Raw genomic sequence first — 14565 nt, forward strand, 5'->3', positions numbered from 1 at the left:
CATGCTCTTTCCTCCAGGGTCTAGCAAGAAGTCTAACTCTCTTGAAAGGGATTGTTTTTGCATAGTCTTGATCAGGTAGGCTTTTGCCTGTAACTCGGGATCCATCTCCCTCTTTCTTAACCTGTTGATGAATTTAAATACCAGTGAAGTCACTGATCAACTTACTCAAACTAGAAAAACTTTCCAGTTTGATTCCTGATATAGCCACCTCATTCTCTGCGGCATAATTTACTGGCGCACTAATCCGTTTCATTTGACCCTTAGATAAGCAGCCCAATTCACGATGGCACCAGGAGGATTCTTCTTGCTTTATCCATTTAGATCCCTCATACCAAAGAGTTTTTCCTTAAATTTTCTGATGGTCAAACCTCTGATGTAATCCGCTGGGTTTTCAATTGTCGATGCATACTTAAAGTTGACTTTTATGTTGAAATCACATTTGATTTTCTCTGTCATTTGAGCTATGTCCTGTAATCTATGTTGTACAAACACATTTTTCGTTTGGACGAAATCGGACAGAACCATCTGAGCATCCGTGATTACATAGACATCCTTAATAGTAATGTCCTTTAGTGACTCCTTTATAAAAGGGAGGCACTTCACGGCTAAAAATACCGCTAGAAGTTCTAACGTCGGGAGGGATTTTCCCTGAAGAGGAGACATTTTTGCCTTTGCAAAGACCAAGGATGAGTTCCCATCCTGTACAGCGTACACCACAAACCCATATGCGACTTTAGATGCGTCACAAAAGAAAAATAATTTGGTATCCTTTCCTTCATCTAAAGCTCTCCTTGGAAATGATAGTGTTTAACGCGGACAGATCCTTTGCCAGCGTTCTCCAAACTGAACTCATACTTTGAGGAACCACATCATCCCAATTTAATTTTTGTTTCCATATTTCTCATCAAGAGACGACCTTGCACTGTCTCAGGTAGATAAAGAGACAAAGGATCAAATACCTTAGAGGTCTCAGACAATATTTTCCTCTTAGTAGATGCCTCCACCTCGCATGATGGTGGGCAAACACTTATTGAATCTTGGACAGGGTCATATTGATATCCCAACACTTTTTCCCAACCAGAGTCGAATCCTGACAATGTTCCATCTGCCTCCATTTTCTTTTGGAGTGTTACACAGTTGGAATTGCAAGATTGCAAATCAAAATTTCCTTTCTGTAAACGTTCTCTCACAGTAGTATACAAGGCAGATAGGTTTTCTGCATTATTCGCAGTTTTCACCAAGTTATCCATATAAAAATTGGATTTCAATGTTTCTGAACAGTCATCCAAAGGAAACTTATCCGCATGAAACTTTAATACATAATTTAAGATAAAGGGGCTTGCATTGAAGCCAAATATAATGGTTTTGTACCGGTAGCAATGCAAGTTTTTACCTTTCTTTAGAAAAAAGCAAAATCGATTACGATCCCTTTCAGATGCCAGCCGAATCATCGGAAATGCTAGCAATACGTATCGGTTTGTTCTGAATCGGATCATCAATTTTATCATGTCTGTCATTAGGTTTACTCCAGGATATGCTGCTTCGTTCAATGATACTGAGTCCTTATTCTTATATGAACAATTAAACACTGGTCTCACTTTGGTAGTAGTCTGGTCAGCCAGTTTTAACACTGGCCTATGAGGTATCCATATATAATCTTTAAATTGTTCAGGTGGCACAATTATCTTTTCGATAATGCCCTCATCTTGTTGTTGAAAAACTTGCAGATATTGATTATACAAGTTTTTCTTCTCCAGATCTTTGGTAACCCTTTCTAGAACTCGAATAGCAGCATTGTGATTCGAAGATACTGATTTTATTTTATCTTCATACCACTGAAGTTGCACATGATAAAGACCATCTTTAAATGTGATGGAATCTCGGAATTGCTTAACTTTCTCTTCATCCAAGGTGGAGAATTTCTCGTCAGTGGGTAATCCAATGGATTCAAGGTTGAACATGTTCTCCAACTCTCGCTGGACATTACTTTCTTCGAACCAATTTTTTAAAGGGTCTGGGTAGGATTCCTTTGGGTGAACCACATAATTGATTCTGGCAGGTGGAAGTTCAGGAGTTCTAGCCAACACTTCTGCATAATTAATTTGTTCTTTTTTGGTTTTTAATCTGGTGTTTATAGAGAAAAGAACACCTGTTTCCAAAGGGGATTAATCCTTTTTGTGTCTCGAATGCCACTCCATACATGCAAGGGATTACCTTTAAAGGTTCCAGGTACTGGATTGCGTCGAGTCCTAGTAACCCATCTATTATAATCAAATCCCTCTTGGCATCAAACTTTGCAGCCAGCCTGCGATTTTTTAAATTCCCAAGAATCTGAGTATAAGTCCTTCAAGGCGATACGATAAGTTCAACTGGGTTGCTAGAATTGGGAGAGTATGAGTTCTCCCAGTAACCAAATTTAATCCCACAGAGATTTCCTTAAAATTTTTAGGACTAGTGCCTAAAAAGGTTTTTACCTCCATTCTTTTATCCTTGGCTAAGGAGAGGCAATTCAGCTTTTTTAAAATTAAAGTGTCAAAATAAGTCTGATTGCCAGTGTCCAACAGGCAGTTCACCTTCACCTTTTTTTCGCCTCTTTTCACTATTATGCCAATTATAGGTGACAGGAAAGCATCATTATAGCCCTTTGTATGCAGGCAAGTATCAACCTGCATACTTCTTGTAATGGTTGAGCACATAGCAGTTATGTGTCCCTTTGAGTTGCAATGATGACAACAAATTTTTCTTGATGTGTTTAATGGACACATATTCCCCAAGTGAGACCTCTTTAGGCACCGAAAACAGACGCAACTCTCTACACCTTGTTATCCTTGCTTCATGAGTAGAATAGCTGTCACAATCTTCGGACAAATGTTTATTTGTTTTGCAAAATTCACATTTTGCCTCGGATATTAACTTAGTATTAAAGGTCTTGAGAGACGAGGTTTCAATTGTCTGCTCTGGCTTAAACTTAGGTTGGAGTTGAGTTTTGGCCATTAGTATCTTGGTCGGCTTTCTGGCAACCAGCATCCGTTTTACTATACTTAGGGTTTCCTTCAACAGTGTAGACCATGTTGGGTATGAACTCCCGGAAATTCGTAACAGTTCTTCCCTTATTTCAGGAGGGAATTTCGTAAATAACACTTGTGATATTATTATCGCTCCAGCTAACTTATCGTCATATAAGTCACAATTATAAGAGGCCCTTAGTTCCCACATATCTGCCTGGGTCTTGATCATAAAATTTTTTAATCCTTCCAGGTTTTTGGGATTGTCCAACTGAAAATCTAATATTTCCTGAATTATTTCCCCTCTTATCTCCTCCTCGTCCAAATACTGGTCCTTCAGTAGCTTCAGGGCCATCAAGTAACTTTCGTCAGAGGGTGAAAGATGATTTATAAGTTGGAGTGCTCTGCCTTCCAAGGAACATCTAAAAAAATAGTTTTTCAGTGTTAGACGTAATGGACTTGGCACAATTTTCAAATTTTGTTAAAAAAGTCCTTGAAGCTCCTCTTGTTGGTCTCAAAGTCCTTCTCATCAAAGCGTTGTCCCTTCAATTTTAATTTGAATGGCTCCACTGCAAATGAAGAATGGGCTTTTGGTTCGAAGGGTGGTAATCTTTCAGTGTTTGGAGTAACCGGGTTCTCCTGACTTGGAGTAGAGTCAATATCTTCTTCCATTGAAGTGGCTGCTGGGTTCTCACTCTGGTCAGCTTTGTGGAGAAAACTTAAACGTTGCCTGGCTTCATATTTGAAGCGGAAGGAAGCTAGACTTAAGCTTGCCAAAGCTTCTGCTTCTCCCCTTGCAGCAAAGTGTTCCTCCATGCCAAAGGAGACTCCTTCCAGCTCTTCTAACCAGTCCTCTATTTCACGTTTAAATAGAGAAACCACTTCTTCAGAACTCTTCTCCTCCTTTTCTAACCCTTCCAGGGTAGTCTGTATTTTTCGTTGAATAAGTTTGTTTCAGCTTCAGTTCTTCCATCGAGACTGAATCCTCCATGTTGTTAATTCCGACTTATCTCGAGAATAATTAAATTCTTGGTTGAAATTCGCAGCCGGATTTTTTCGTTGCAATGTGTCGATATTTCCTACCGACGAGTGGGGGGGGGGGAAGAAAAGACGTTTAGCTTGCAACGAAAAATTACCTCGTTGCTTACAAGCAAACGTATTCTTGTAAATATAATGCGCTGTTAACAGTTGTCGTACCGGTCTGATAGATCTCTAATAACGACAAGAACAAACTACAACAACAACAAGCCTACAAAGGTGACTCTTTTTATAGTCTCAATCTCGTTCAGCGAGATTGAAACGAGACTGGAATGTCTATTTAAGCTATAAGGAATAGACATCCTATTTTCTTCATTAACAAACACCAGGCCGGGCCGTTCACAGCCATGAGTCTTTTCCTTCCCACCGAGCCACCCTCGGTAAGTCAATCAATTTAATTATCACAGTCGTTTTTAAATGAGAAATTTTGTGTCTAGCCGTGTAGCCCCATATTGCTAAGTAGTATCTGTCTTTGTCGGAGTGTAGAGAGCGCTAGCTGTGTCTAGCAAAAACAGATACTACTTCACTACCCAGTTTATGATCATGAGATCGGGGAGGCGTGTAGTGAAAATTGAATGTGACTGCAGTCACGGAGGTGGGCTGCATGTTCGAACTCGAAACCCGAGCGATGGAAGACAAGGCAACGAACCAGCAGGTTCCAATGCGCATTAATTTGCATAAATAAGATTATATGAGCCGGGAGTTAAGATGTTTGGCGGAGTTGAGTCGTTGAGTTCTCGAGAACCGGATGGAACCTGGTTAGAGCGGATAATGTCGCTGAGAATCGAGTCCCATTTTTTTTTTTTTTTTTTGCGATTAGAGAATATTATTACTAATAATTCACTATTAATCTCAACCCCAAAATTATTTGCTTATTTACTATTAATTCACTATTAATCTCAAACCCAAAATTATTTCCTATTAATTTACTATTACTCTCAACACCAACCTTATTTACTACTTGCATTTCTGTCCGGCTTTGCTTGAGCCCTTTGTACCGTTCATAACTTGCCCCATGTGTGAATACACTTTTATGCAAAATTTCAAATGTTTAGACCAATAATTTTCTGAGTAATTTCGTAGAGGCAGCGGAGATAAATTTGTTAAAACTTTGACCCCAATTTTGATCCCTTAACATTTATTGTTTTGGTTTCAAATCAGAATAAAATGTTTAACCCATGTCCAAGTTACCTTCGTTTAAAATTTCAAGGTTTTAGACCCAAAATTAGCGGAGGAGTTTAGTAGAATCTGCAAAGGTCAACTCTTTCAACTTTGACTTTTTGCCAGCCAAATCTTTGCCCCAAAACATATTAAAATTCTTTGCAGCATGTCTGAATACCCGTTATATAAAATTTCAAAAGTTTAGACCCAAAATTTACTGAGTAGTTTGCTAGACACCGCAAAGGTCAAATCTTTAACACTTTGACACCATGGCAGCTCAAATATTCGACTCAAGCCGATTAAAAAGCTTGCTCTATCTCTGAATACCCTTTATGTAAAATTTCAGATGTTTAAACCAGAAATTGACTGAGTAATTTGATAGACCGCAGAGGTCAACTTTTTTTTAAACTTTGAAACCAATTTGACCCCTTAACATTTATTTTTTTGGCTCAAATCAAATTATAAAGTTAGATCCATGTCAAAGTAACCTACATTTAAAATTTCAAGTGTTTAGACCCAAAATTGACAGGAGTTTGGTAGAGTTCTCAAAAGTCAAATGAACCCTTGACAGACAAATTTCTTGCCGACAACCGATTAAAACGATTTTCTCAAATCTCAGTACCCCTTATGTCAAATGCCGATTCTGTAGACCGAAAATTGACAGTTATTTGGTATGGAAATGTACAGACAGACATTTTCAATTTTATAGATATATAGATTTTTTAAATCTAAACTTAATTACTCTTTATTCATTATTGATCACAAACCCAAAATTATTTGTTATTAATTTCCTATTACTCTCAAAACCAACCTTATTTACTACTTGCATTTCTGCCCGGCTTTGCTTCAGCCCTTTGTACCGTTCATAACTTGCCCCATGTGTGAATATACTTTTATGTAAAATTTCAAATGTTTAGACCAATAATTGAGTAATTTGGTAGAGACCGCAGAGGTCAATTTTTTTTTTAAATTTTGACCCCTTAACATTTTTTGGGCTCAAATTAAAAAAGTTAGATCCATGTCCAAGTAACCTACATTTAAAATTTCAAGTGTTTAGACCCAAAATTGACGGAGTTTGGTAGAGTTCTCACACGTCAAATCGTTGAACTTTGACCCCTTGACAGCCAAATTTCTAGCCGACAACCGATTAAAACGATTTCCCAAATCTCAGTACCCCTTGTGTCAAATGCCGAATCTGTAGACCGAAAATTAACAGTTATTTGGTAGGGAAAAGTACACACAGACATTTTCACCCGTGACATTAGCAAGTCACGTTATTTTCAGTGGACAGACCTATTATTGCGAAATCCACGATTTAACTCCTGATTTTTAAGAAAGGATTGTATCTATTCTATATGAGAAGACCATCCTCTCAAACATTACCTCATTTGAAGCCGACAAAACTAATATTCCCACACCTCTTCGTCCACTCTCCTAGGAAGAGGGAATAGTTTATTGCTCGATGTACTTTCATTCGTTTAAAAATACTGGCATTGCTATACGGCTACTTTTTGTTCCCGTCCAAAGTGCCCAATTTGAAGTAGACATTTTCACATTGAAAACCGATCTTGTCTTTAAGTTTGCTGTCTTGGAAGCATGTAAAGTTAGATCATTGTCCAGAATTCCATATATATATATATATATATATATATATATATATATATATATATATAAACTAGCATTTCAGACCGGCTTGGCCCGGGTGTTTGGATGTGTATGTTGAGCAAAAAAAAAAAGTGCTAGTAGGAAGGGAGGCTCGAACCCGTGCCGTGAAGAAGGAAAAGAACGGGGAAAAACCGACGTCTTTGCCGTTATGATCACCGTCAAACTGGAAGCGACTTGTATTTAAATTAAGGCTAGACAATCGAAATTAGAGGATGACTTTCAAAAATATCGGCGAAAAAAGCGACCCCGCCCCTGTAGAAAAGTACCCGGTTTTAGGTGAATATATTAATGTTTTTAGCCAATTTTTCGATAATTGTCGTCTGAAAGGTCGAAATTAAAAATGGTACTGATCTTGGTAAAATCCATCGTCTCCGACAGTTTTAGAAAGACATGCAAACATATATATACACACACATTTATATATTGGTAACTAAAAATTTTCAATCCAAACCGATTAAAATGCTTGCCCTATCTCTGAATACCCTTTATGTAAAATTTCAAATGTTTAGACAAGAAATTGTAGAGACCGCAAAGGTCAATTTTTTTAAATTTTGACCCCTATTATGACCCCTTATGATTGTTTGGGGATCAAATCAAATGATTCAGTTTGATCTCTATCCAAAGAACCTATAACTAAAATTTCAAGTGTAGACCAAAATTTTCAGTTTGGTAGAATTCTCAAAGGTCAAATCGTTGAACTTTGACCCCCTTAACAGCCAAATTTCTGGCCGAAAACCGATCACAAAGATTTTCCCAAATCTCAGTACCCTGTATATCAAATTTCGAGTCTGTAGACTAAAAATTGACAGTCATTGTATAAGGAAATGTGTGCGCACATGCACACGCACACACACACACACACACACACACGTACGTTCACTTTTATAGATATACCTGCATGGGTGCCCGGCGTTGCCCGGGTGTTTGGGGGTGTATGCTGAGCAAAAAAAGTCAATTTTTTTAACTTTGACCCCTTTTATGACCCCTTAATCTTTATTGTTTTGGGCTCAACTCAAGGTATTAAGTTAGATCCATGTCCAAGGAACCTATATCTAAAATTTCAAGTATTTATACCCCAAATTGTCGGACGAGTTTGGTAGAGTTCTCAAAGGTCAAATTGAACTTTGACCCTTTCACAGCCAAATTTCTGGCCGAAAACTGATCAGATTCCCCAAATCTCAGTACCTTGTATATCAAATTTCGAGTCTGTAGACTAAAAATTAAGTTATTGTGAAGGAAAACACACACACACACACACACACACACACACGTTCACTTTTATAGATATACTAGCATGGGTGCCCGGCGTTGCCCAGGTATTTGGAGGTGTATGTTGAGCCAAAAAAAGCGGTCAATTTTTTTAATTTTGACCCCTTAAAATTTATTGTTTTGGGCTCAAATCAGGTTATTAATCAATGTCCAACGAACCTATATCTAAAATTTCAAGTGTCTAGACCTAAAATTATCGGAGGAGTTTGGTAGAATTCTCAAAGGTCAAATCGTTGAAATTTGACCCCTTAATCCCCAAATTTCTGGCCGAAAACAGATCACATCGATTTTCCCAAATCTCAGTACTCTGTATATCAAATTTCGAGTCTGTAGACTTAAAATTGAGTTATTGCATAGGGAAATGTACAGACAGATTAAACAAAAATATATAAGTATACATATATATATATGAAAAAAATATTGTGTGTCCTGTAAACTTTTTACGCAAATATTATTCAAGTATAAATCATGTAGAATATCTGCATGAATATAATTACACTTAGTTAACTAAAGATAAGAAAACTGAAAACTAATAGGGAATTAATTAAAATGTTTAAATGAATAAGCAAATTAGATCTTTTGCAGATGATTTCAATTCCATGACTCATACATAAGAAAATTGTATTTTCTTTTTAAATAAATAGAAAAGAGGGTTTTAATATGAATATCAATGCACACAAAAGAAACGCGAATTTATAGGAGTATAGATATACTAGCATTTCAGCCCGGCGTTGCCCGGACGTTTGGATGTGTCTGTTGAGCAAAAAACAAGTGCTTGTTGGAAGGCAGGCTCGAACCCGTACCGTGGAGGAGGAAAAGAACGGAGAAAAAAACTTGACATCTATGCTCTTAAGACCACCGCCAAACCGAAAGTTTAATTTTTTAAATTAAGGCTAGACAATGGAAAGGAGAGGATAACTTTCAAAAATATCGGTGAAAAAAGCAACCCCCCCTCCCCGTAGAAAAGTTCCCAGTTGAAGGTGAAGATATTTGTTTTTAGCCAATTTTTCGATATTTGTCGTCTGAAAGGTCGGACTTTAAAACGATACTGATCTTGGTAAAATCCGTTGCCTCTGTCGAATTTTAGGCACACCTGCAAACACACATACATACATACATACATTTATATATTTGTAACTAAAAATTTTCGACCCAAAACCGATTAAAATGCTTGCCCTATCTCTGAATGCCCTTTATGTAAAATTTCAAATGTTTAGACCATAAATTGTCTGAGTAATTTGTGAGACAGCAGAGGTCAATGTTTTTACTTTGACCCCTATTATGACCCCTTAACATTTGTTTTGAGCTCAACTCAAGTTATTAAGTTAAACCCATGACCAAGGAACCTATATCTAAAATTTCAAGTGTTTAGACCCAAAATTGGCGGGAGTTTGTGAAGTTCCTAAAGGTCAAATCGTTGAACATTGACCCCTTAATAGCCAAATTTCTGGACAAAAACCAATCACTAAGATTTTCCCAAATCTCAGTACCCTGTATATAAAATTTCGAGACTGTAGACTTTAAATTGACAGTTATTGCATAGGGAAATGTACGCGCGCACACACACACACACACACGTTCACTTTTATAGATAGATATATAGATAGATTAAACAGAAATATATATGTATACATAAATATATATATATGGAAACAATTTTGTGTTTACTATAAACTTTTTTCGCAAATATTATGCAAGTATAAATCGTGTAGAATATCTGCATGAATATAATTACACGTAATAATTAACTAAAGATGATCATTCCATTAAAAAACCGAAGCAACTAATAGGTAATTAATTAAAATGAATGTTTAAAAGAATATGCAAATTTTGCTAGTGAATGCAATTCTTTTTAAATAAATAGAAAAGGTTTTTAATACGAATATCAATGCACACAAAATAAAAACGAATTTATAGGAGTATAGATAAATAATGGTGCCACGCCCCCTCACAAACACACATACATACGCATATATATATATATATATATATATATATATGATGCTCAACATCTCTACAGATTATTGCCGGTTCAAATTTCATGCTCGGCATGAAGTAGCCCCTTAACTGTACTCAGGAGGATTTGAAGGCTGGCAGCTGATTTACAAGGACGATGGCATACAAAAGTCAAGGTCTTAACAGGGTTTTATATATATATATATATATATATATATATATATATACTAGCATGGGTACCCTGGGTTGACATTAAGTTCCGTCTGCTTTACTAATCATTTTCATCATGAGTAACGTGGATACCACCACAACAATTTCAAAAATAAAAGAACGGATAAAAACATGTAAATGTAATCGCCTCCAAAAAGAAGTATCTCATACCCTCTCCACCAGATATTTCAGCAGAAGGGATCATTATCCTAAGAAAATTACGCACTGCAATCAAAGCGCACGTTCCCATGCGGAAATTTTCTAGCAAGCCCCACTCTCCCTGACTTGTGCAACTGCCATTGATCAAAGGCAGCATGCATACCGCAGATTTAACCGACATAAGTCCAGTTCAAACAGACAGAAGTACATAGAAGCTAGAAGAAAGAAATATCGATAGCTAAGAGAAAATTTGTGGAAACCACTAAAAAACGCATCGAAGCACAAAAACTAGGAACTCGAGACTTCTGGAAAATCTACAACAGTTTAGTAAATAATGGGCAATCAACAATTCCCCCACTAGCCAAAAATCACGAGGTTGTTTGCTCAGCAACCGAGAAGGCTAACATGCTTGCCAGTCAGTTGACCTCAAACCCCACACTGGACCCTCCCAACCACCCTCTACCTGAATTTCCTATGCGGACAGACGCCACGCTAGATGATCTGAAAATCACACCTGTGCAGGTGCATGCTATCATAAAAAACCTTGACACTTCAAAAGCATATGGCCCGATCTCATCCCAGCTGTGCTATTAAAAAAAGTGCTCAGCTGAAGTAGCTCCAGTTCTCTCCAAACTCTACAACAAATGCCTTAATGAATCTTGTTTCTGGGCTGTTGGAAAACTGCTTCTGTGGTACCAGTATTCAAGAATTCTGGCAAAAGAACTGACCCATTAAATTATCGCCCCATTAGCCTCCTCCCCACTTTTTGCCAAAATATTTGAGACCTTAATTAACCATGCTCTAGTTCATCACCTTACAGATGCTAAACTTCTGACTGACAAACAATATGGACTTAGACAAGCCTGTTCCACAGCAGACATCCTCACTAATCTCTGAACGTATATACCATTCACTGGACAAAGCGGTGGAGAGCAGAGCGGTAGCTCTAGATATATCTAAGGCTTTTGACAGGGTATGGCATGAGGGTCTCCTCAGGAAAATTAGATCATATGGTATCACTGGTAGAATACTTAACATAATTAAATCCTTCTTAGATAAGAGTAAAATCCAGGTTGTCCTCGACGGTCATACATCTAAACAATATGATATAAATGCGGAAGTGCCTCAGGGGTCTATCCTTGGATCTCTACTGCTCCTGATATTCATAAATGATCTCCCCGACAAAATTGCCTCTGAGATGGGTATATATGCTGATGACACCACACTCTATAACGGACACAACAGGAAAACAAATGAACATATATCTAAAGAAATGGCAGAAACACTAGAAAATGACCTCCATTCTGTAGTGGAATGGGGACAAAAATGGATGGTCACGTTCAATACTGCCTAGACTAAACTAGTTTCATTCAATAATTACAAGAAACCTTCTCTACCACCTATAGCAATGGCCAACGACTCTTTATCTGAGAGTACATCTTTCAAACTCCTTGGCCTAACGTTCACAGAAAACATGAGTTGGAACAATTACATTGAAGGCATTGCCAGGGCTGCTGCAAGGAAGGTGGCCTCTCTCTACCGTGCTAGAAAACTACTAACACCCAAAAGTATCCTGTACCTCTATAAGGCCACCATTCGCCCATGTATGGAGTATTGCTGTCATATTTGGGCTCGTACATCTGCTACTAGTCTCTCGCTCCTTGACAAGGTTCAAAAGAGTCACGAATCTGATAGGCCCTGAACTGGCATCTAAGCTTCAGCCTCTGTCCCATCGACGAAACGTTGCATCCCTCTGCCTGTTCTACAAGTATTTTAATGGTGAATGCTCTGACAAACTGCAAGCACTTGTGCCCCCACGACGTGAACACTCTCGACAAACCCAATAGGCAGCTAAATCCTACCCCCACACAGTAGAGATCCCTAGATGTAAAAGATCTTTCTACTCCAGTAGTTTCTTCCCCAGAACCGCTAGACTTTGGAATTCCATTCCAGGTCCCTGCTTCCCCAACTGTACTGACGTGCAGAAGTTCAAATGCAATGTGAACAGACATCTTGCTGCCCAAATCCCTACATAATACTCCAGTAGTTGTTGCCCCTGATAGTAGCCTCCTACACCAAAGTGGCAATGTACCTTGTTTGGGGTGAAAATGTAAAAAAAAAAAAAAATACCCAAAGGCTGAAATATAACCAGAAAAAAATTTTCATGTTTATTTCTTTATCATTTATATTTATTCGAGGCTGCTATATTGCTTTTAAAATTTGGCCTTTTTAAGGTTTGGCAGATTGGCCTTTTTAAGCTTTCATGAACTGTTTTTGACCGCCATATTTTTTTTCTAATGAAAGAGCGTGAAAAGGCTAAATTTGGCCTTAAAAAAGCCAATCTACCGAACCTAAAAAAGGCCAAATTGTAAACGTAAAGCGTGCACATTTAGTCTAATAAAAAAAATGATAAAAAAACATAAAAATGAATTTTTGTTTTTATTTCAGCCTTTGGGTTTAATAATGTTTTATATAAAATAAATAGTTTTTATAATTTTTTTGTCTGTCAAATAATTTACGCCGCTAAGCTACACATTTACCTTTATTTTTTGTAAGGGCACTTTTTTTGGATTTGCTTTTTTTTTTGGGGGGGGGGCTTTTCGATTTGCTTTTTATTTGTTTTATGTTTCTAATGTAATCCCCACCCCCCGCAAAAAATTGAATTTGTCATATTTTGGGGTTTGTTTTGTTTATTAAATTGTTAGGTGAAAGAGAATGGTCTCATAAAAAAATAATTAAATTTATCGTTATTTTATGTTTCCAATGTTATTCTCCCCCCCCCCCCGTTTTTCCCTCCCCCTCACTCGCCAAACTTAAAAAAAATGACATGTTTCATTGAACCCTCGTTGCCAAAAAGTGGGTGCTCATTTTACGTTAAATTTACATAAAAAAGTGATCCCCCACTCTAACATGTTATTTTTTTTTTCAAATTTCTAATTTTTTGCCCTTATTTGCACTTCTGCAAACTAATATTTATAAAGGCTGTTTAAATGTATTAGGCTGAAAAAAAGTAGATCTCAATGTTTTTAGGGGTTAACCGTCGTTGGGTCACGTCGTATAAAGTTACCTTTTTAATTAGAAAATTTAAGTTTGTAATCGATTACATTAACGTGAAAAAAGTCTAAATTGTGGAATTTAGAGGCGGGGCAGTAGATCTTCATTTTTTTAGGTATTAAACGACGCTGAATTGTGGTAAAAATTTACCGATTGCTGTATTGCCGTTTAAGCAATAAAATAAAACAAATGAAATCTTTTCAGTTTTTTTTCATAAGTGTTTTTTTTTTTTTTTTTTTTTTTTGTATATATATTTAAAGAAAACAAAAGCCAAACATTTTTTCTATCTACACGGAATTATTTTTCCAGATAGAAATTAATGAAATTACCAAATGATATTGGGTAAACGTTTGTTTTTTTTTATGGATAGCATCTAGGGGCAAATAACTCTAAAAAAATTAAAGGTCGCTGTTGGAAATGTTATAAATTGAATTAAATATATTATCAATATTGTTTAAAATTTATTAAAAACAATTTTAAATAGCATACTTAAAATAATTATCTCGCTAAAACATTAACTAAGATACCGCTAATTAAATCAATTTTTCTTAATGTCATATACAAATAAGGTGATCTCTTAATTGTATATTTTTGCAAGTTCATAGTATATATAGAAATAAATGAAAGATTAATGTAAGACACGTTTTGTATATAGTAATCAGATTGTAAGCAAACAGACAGGAATACAAATGTGTGTGTGTATATATATATATATATAATATTAATACATACATACTTATATAAACACATATACATAGTAATACATATATATATATATATATATATATATATATATATATATATATATATATATATATTATATAAGGCAATAGGTTGTGTAATATAATTATTTTTAAAACTGTACCATTACGATGGTGTCACTGAAACAGTATCAGGATCTCTAAAGGAAAATGCTACATATTTATTGCTTATACTTGTTTTGAGACTGATAGTCTACTAGTACACACACGCGCGCGCGCACATATATATATATGTGTGTGACAGCTGCTTCTCCGTATGTCAATTACATCATGTTCCTGATTTACGA

At 36.5% G+C, this 14565-nt stretch overlaps 1 protein-coding gene across 1 annotated transcript; it reads right to left on the reverse strand.

Moving 5' to 3' along the window:
• Positions 1-869: 869 nt before the first annotated feature.
• On the reverse strand, positions 870-1961 carry LOC145281756 (uncharacterized). The gene has a single exon (XM_080132219.1). It carries the CDS (start codon positions 1959-1961, stop codon positions 870-872), a length of 1092 nt encoding a protein of 363 aa, XP_079988345.1.
• Between the last annotated feature and the right edge of the window lie 12604 nt (positions 1962-14565).

Source organism: Euprymna scolopes, chromosome 1 (assembly GCF_053919585.1).
Source record: "Euprymna scolopes isolate OS-2025 chromosome 1, ASM5391958v1, whole genome shotgun sequence".
Lineage (NCBI taxonomy): Eukaryota > Metazoa > Mollusca > Cephalopoda > Sepiida > Sepiolidae > Euprymna > Euprymna scolopes.

Bases quoted from the DNA above. Each gene is read 5' to 3' on its own strand.
- LOC145281756 (XM_080132219.1), bottom strand. From the start codon at position 1,961: ATGTTCAACCTTGAATCCATTGGATTACCCACTGACGAGAAATTCTCC.